The sequence below is a fragment of the Benincasa hispida genome, chromosome 8 (genome assembly GCF_009727055.1).
Source record: "Benincasa hispida cultivar B227 chromosome 8, ASM972705v1, whole genome shotgun sequence".
Taxonomy (NCBI): Eukaryota; Viridiplantae; Streptophyta; class Magnoliopsida; order Cucurbitales; family Cucurbitaceae; genus Benincasa; species Benincasa hispida.
This window is the reverse complement of record NC_052356.1, coordinates 46,789,459-46,795,551: the sequence shown is the minus strand read 5'-3', so window position 1 is coordinate 46,795,551 and position 6,093 is coordinate 46,789,459. Positions and strand designations below refer to the sequence as shown.

General features: G+C 35.3%; 1 protein-coding gene across 2 annotated transcripts; it reads right to left on the bottom strand.

The window, feature by feature from the left end:
• Positions 1-1,152: 1,152 nt before the first annotated feature.
• LOC120082918 (protein NBR1 homolog) lies at positions 1,153-5,868 on the bottom strand. Of its 2 annotated transcripts, XM_039038338.1 has the most exons (7): positions 5,549-5,864; positions 3,149-4,350; positions 2,922-3,042; positions 2,583-2,825; positions 2,302-2,451; positions 1,572-2,192; positions 1,153-1,493 (listed from the first exon to the last, which is right to left on the bottom strand). In XM_039038338.1, exons 1-7 carry the CDS (start codon positions 5,570-5,572, stop codon positions 1,395-1,397), a joined length of 2,460 nt encoding a protein of 819 aa, XP_038894266.1. In that variant the 5' UTR covers positions 5,573-5,864; the 3' UTR covers positions 1,153-1,394. The 2 variants fall into 2 exon arrangements, with proteins under 2 accessions (XP_038894266.1, XP_038894265.1); XM_039038337.1 differs by having other exon boundaries at positions 2,583-3,042; positions 5,549-5,868.
• Between the last annotated feature and the right edge of the window lie 225 nt (positions 5,869-6,093).

Genomic DNA, 6,093 nt, shown 5'->3' with positions numbered 1-6,093 from the left:
TGTTTTCGATTTTGTGTTTCCAAATTTTGTGCCTGATTTCCTCTACATTCTAGGATTTCCTTTTTTTTTAGTATTTTAAAATAATTAAAATATTTTTTTTTTATTTCTTAAACATACCAATCAAATCATCTAAAATCAATTTAACATTTTGAAGCACATGGTTTGGTGAATCCTAACAAAACTAATTGTTCTATCAGTGATTCTTAGATAATATTTTGTTTATATGTTATCTTTTTTTATTTTCTTGAATTCAACTTGTAAAGTGAAAAGTTTTAAACCTATGCACTTGAAAGTACAGTTCAAAGATATGATAGTATATTCTGACGAAACGAAGTAGCTCAACTTTTAAATAAATTTATATGGATTCAAAATCATGAATCTAATTTAAACCCTAAAACATTACTTTATGCTTAAAACTAAAAAATCATAGATTATTTTAATTAATTTATATTAAATTTAGTCCAAATAACTTCTAATAATTGCTTATTGTATCTAAAATTCTATGTAAAGTTCCCTTGTAACATTTTACCATCAAATTCGGAGGTCAATGGCTTAATTTTCCCATCCCACATTGTTATCAATAAAAATACATGGATAAAATTTTCTAAAATGAAAATAGAAAAAGCAAATATTAATTTAATTTTTTAAATTTAAAATTGTTGATATTTGATCTCTAACTTTTGTTATTACAAATTTTGTTCCCTAAAGTGCTTAATTCTGTAATTTTACAGGTCACAAAGTTATGGGTTGATTAAGCTTTAAAAATCTAAAGTTTGTTCATGGCCAATTAATTAAAAAAAAAAAAATAGACTTAATTTTCAAAAACAAGGATAAAAAGCGACATGGTTCCCAATCGGGACCTAAACTTCTAAAATCTGTTATCAAACAAAACACAAACCTCAAAACTCAGCGACTAAACTTCTAAAAGGTATTTAGACAGAATTAAGTTTAGATTAAAATTTGGAAAACCACAATTTTAGCCAATGGACTCAAGCTACCAATGTATGAAGACTATATAATCATTCTAGATAATTTCCCAGCTACATGCTGCATGAACAAAAGAGATGTAATACTACCTTCAACCCCAGTCAAAAGGAAAGTATGAAACATTGCAACTAAAGAGTACACCAAACAGAAAAAAAACATTATAGCTAAAAGAGAAACACAAGTATGACATAATAACTAAATTGAACCAAAATTAGAAAGACACATATGTACCTTTGCAAAGAGAAAAGACAGAGATGAACATAAACTAAAAAGGACTCAAAAGACCACTCCAACAAAACATAAAACACATCCCTGGTTCCAGAGCAACAATGTCATATCCATAGATTTATTTAGTTGTAAAATATATTTACATCCTAATCCATAATTTTGAGATGAGCCTTCTTCAACTAAGCCTTCTCCCCATAAAGAAGTTCCATCACTACTCGCTTCACGCTGCCATTGTTCTTCATCAGAAGTCTTTTGTTCATTTCCTTGTCAATGAATCCCTATAACACAAGATTAGTAATCATAAACCAAGACCCAAGAAATCAAGGATTAGCAACTTCGTTAAACAAATCACTAACCATTTCCTCCAACTCATCAAGCATCGGATCCCATTCAGAAACTCCGCAGAGTTCATCCACCGACAGCTCTAGATCGTACTCATTCCTCTTCAGTACTTCCTTGTTTAGATCAACCCGTTTGAATCCCATATCCTCGAGTGTTTTAAGAAGAGTTTCTTCAACAATGTTATTGGCATTATTGGCAGTGACATTTTCAGATGATGCTGGAGAAACCTTAGGGGATGGTGTTGGAGGTGGGTTTGCAGGTGGAGTTGGTACAGGAAAATCAATAAAAGGGCATGACGACACAGGGGCAACCTTGGTTGAACAAGGTAGAACTCCATGACGATCTACAGCAGAGCAAGACGAGCCCAAATTATCCTTATTCGCAAAAGTAGCAGGGCTTTCACCAACTAGAATACCCTGATCTACAAGGATTTGTAAATCCTCAGACAGATCATGATCATGTTTTACCGGTTCAAAAATGGAGAAGGGATCATGAGGGAAAGGGACACCATCAGAAATTTCAGGAGTCGAATTATTTTCCACACCTTCATGGGCATGACCTATGAGCATGGGGGGTAAATTTAAGTCCAAAGCTTGGGAAGATTTGGAATCCGGCATCCCAAGTGCTTCATCAACCTTCATGTTTGTAAACAATAAAAGTTGAATTTACGCAGTAGTGTAATCATATGAACTTAATATAGGATATACAACACAAGAAAAACTGAGATGTGCATATAATAAATACCTGAATAAGAACCCAAACACGTTGCCCAAATCTCTGGCCAGATGGAGATGCCATCCTCCAGTATGAGGTGTATTGACCAGAATGTGGAGGGGTAGTAAAGTCAACTGCAATTTCAATTTCCTGGCCCAGAGGAAGTCCATCAGCAGGAACCTGAGAGAGGATGCGAGAAAAATCTTAGAAATCTTTAAAAAAAAAGAAAAGAAATTGAAGAAATACAGACACCAAGAACCAGAAAATAAAATGCCCATAGACTAGGATTAAAGTTCAAAACATTTTTCTACCGCTATTTCAACCGATGAGGAATGACTGAACTTGTCTCCTCCAGTCCACATTAGCTGTGTACCACGGGGCCAATTCGAAGTCCCACTATTACGTAATCGCCATATCTTGGTAAATGGGGTACTTGGAGCTATCACAGTGCCATCAAAGACATTAACGTCAGCTACAAAGCTACTATCAAGCTTGGTCTGCTTTAAAGATGATCTCCTCATAGCATCAATTATTTGGGGGCCAGAAAATGGATACTGCATTGAGAGAATGGAAGTTGAAAGTAAAATAAAATTCTTATTGACATTAAAAAAAAAAAATCCATTAGAAGCTCTGTTATCAAAATTGCATACTCTACGGTTGAATGCATTCATTCTTGGATGCCGGCAAGAGACAGGACGATCAATCCTAATGTAGTCAGCCTCATTGCCCATTTTAGCAAAGCAGATGCTACAAAGATCATAATTATCTTTCCTGAAGAGATACCGGAAGACAAAAAAGTTGGGTATTCAGGAGCCATATAAAAATGGAAAAATGAAAGGTAAATTAATCGATGGATAGGTTTGTGTTTTGTTCTTACACTTGGGACTTGAACCGCGGACCAGTAATTGGACGGGCTCCACAGCCATCACAAATAACACCTTTATGGAACATACTTCCCACAGATCCAATGCAACCTCTGCTGCTAATTATTGGATCTTCATGGAATGCTTCAATGTAGCCACTGCTGCAGATTTTTGGACCTTTATGGAGCATACTTCCCGTAGATTCAGTGTAACCGCTGCTATTTCTTACTGGATCTATACCTACAGGTCCAAGCATAGATCGTTGAGGAGCCACAGGTACTCCACTGAAAGGGCACTCGTTAATAGACCTACCATCCATATAAGTGGCGGGTGAATAATTTGAATTATCGACCACCGATGCTGGAAGCTTACTTGCATGCATTTCTTGGAGGGGATCAAGAAATGCATCATTGCGCTTTTCCTTCCCCTTTCCAGGGCTGCAGCAAAGAGCAATAGCTGGTTTCTCAACAGAAAATTCAGAAACAAAAGAATCAAAAGGAAGGCCGTGAGGATCAACAACAGGTGCAGATACACCAATGTTCTTTGTCACTCTCTCACTGTTAACCATCTTTCTATCTTTATCAGTAGAACCAGTGCATTGAGATTTTGACACAGCATCTTGATGAAACCCATCATTCTTTGAAGCTTTTGAATCTGCATCTAGAGGAGGCATAGAACACTCAGTGGCCACATTCTGTGTGCTCGACTCTGGAACAGATGAGGCCTGAGAACCTGTGTTCGGATGTGTGTTTCTCAACTGAATAAAGCTTTGAACAAACTCAGAAAGCACAGGGTTAGCAACAGCTTTTGAAGCAATGCCAAGGAGGAGCTGTGAACAAAATTCAGGTAAGGGCTCTGGCATAGATTTCAAAACGTCAGAGATACCAGAACAAACATTTTGATATGAACGATCTGATGTCATAGGGGTAGAACTTCCATCTGATCTATCACCAGATTGGTCGTTTTCCTTATTTCTCAGATGCACATCAATTTTCAAGAACTTCAACTGTTGCCTCATCAGTTCATGCAGATCATCATCATTGACCAGGGTCACAACATCACCATCTTCATCAATGTAAGTCATTGTAAAATCATCATCAGAAGAGAAGCTGAAGAGATTGCGTATTTTTTCTCTCAACCCATTGATGTCCAGATCCAGTCTACCGTTTTCATGGACTCTAACACTAAAGCGCCTTAGCATTTCTCCATACCTAACCTGTAAGTAAAAAATTGTCAGAGGAAGATGTCACCAGCAGCATGCTAATTCAAAGTCAGCAACCGCACCATTTCTACTCACAGAAAGCTGACAAATTAAGCTAAAATTTATTGCCACCGTTATGCCTAATAGAACATGGATCTCTATAAGCTTTTTCTTCTGACGTTTTTGAAGCCTTGTCAGTTGTGTCTAAAAGTAATAACATCTTAATTTATCACAACCCATGTTCAATTCGCGGCCTTTTTCTTCATGAAATAGGCAGTTCGTTAACTTATCACAACCCATGTGTCTCTTATGAATTAAAGAACCTATAAACCTTGAGGTATAAAAAACTGCACTTCATCTCTGTAAGAGCCTCGAGCATAGACCTCCAAAGCCTTTAAAATAGATAATGGCAAAATAACTTCCTAGAAATAAAAAAACGAATTGCACTTGCAAACAGAATGTGGGTGCATTTTGTTTCTAACAATGACCACAAATATATGAAGAAAGCAGGCGTCCATTACAATGCAAAAGCTATTTAAATATGGATTTCATATTTGGTGTACAAAAAGGTATATATGCTGTACTATTCGTTGTACGATATTGACATCATAGATGAAAATCAAAGCCTTCATCTAGAACCCCACCAATTTGGAAATTGAAACCTCATAAATTTGTGATTTCAGGTTTAAAACATCAATGAATTTCTCACTTTCAAAGTCAGAAATATAACCCTGTTAATAGGAAATCTGAAATAACAGGACTCAGCCCTTGAGAACGTAAAATTATCAATCCATGATACCCCAATTATCAATTGGGTAACTCAAGTCAACCTTCTCTAATTTCCCAATTCTCAATCTAAGCCTTGCCTTAATTTTTCTGATCAAACAAAGAACAACATAAACGCAAAAAGCAACAACATAATCCGACGAGATGGAAAGTAGAGGTTTGCTAAACCCAATAATTGATTATGAACAATTCACTTATACCCAGCAAGCAAAAACTCATCGAGATCACGAAAAAACAAAAACCCAGTTAAAAATCCTCCGCCCATAATAATAATATTAACAAATTTCCTTTAGAGAACGAGATTTTTCGATACACCCAAAACTAAACATCAGATAAACAAACACAAACAGGCAAAATACAGCAATAATCATCATCATTAAAGAAACAAACAACAAAAAAACAATGAAATCAAGAGGAGAATTCGAACCTTAGTCACCATAGTAGACTCCATGGCTTCGGAAAAAACCCAATAGAATGAGCGTCGGAGAGGAGAGGAGAAGATACAAAGAAACAAATATATATAATACTGAAAACCGACTATGCGATTGAATTGGGTAGAGATTATATAATAATAATTTTTTAAAAATGAAAAGATTTAGTTCTGTTATTAAAACCTGCTGTGCAGTTGGATATTTTCTAAAATATCAAAATTGAAGAATTCGAAGAAGCCTATCTAGCCGGAATCATTGCTCTCCAAACTTTTCGAAGTTTGATCCATTTTTCTTTGACTTAATAGGACACGTTTGGCTTATCGACCAAGAAATTATTCTGGTTTCTTCTTGGGGAAGAAAATTTCAGAGAAATTAAATGCTAAAAGTATTTTTTAATTTTAAATTAATTGGACGGATGAGTGAAAGTGGCTTTTCAAATCTTTAACTTGGGTTAGGTTAATCTGCAATACCAATTTCAAAAGAAGAAATTAAAATAATATGGTAATTTTAAAAACTATTTATAAAAATATTGTAATTTTCA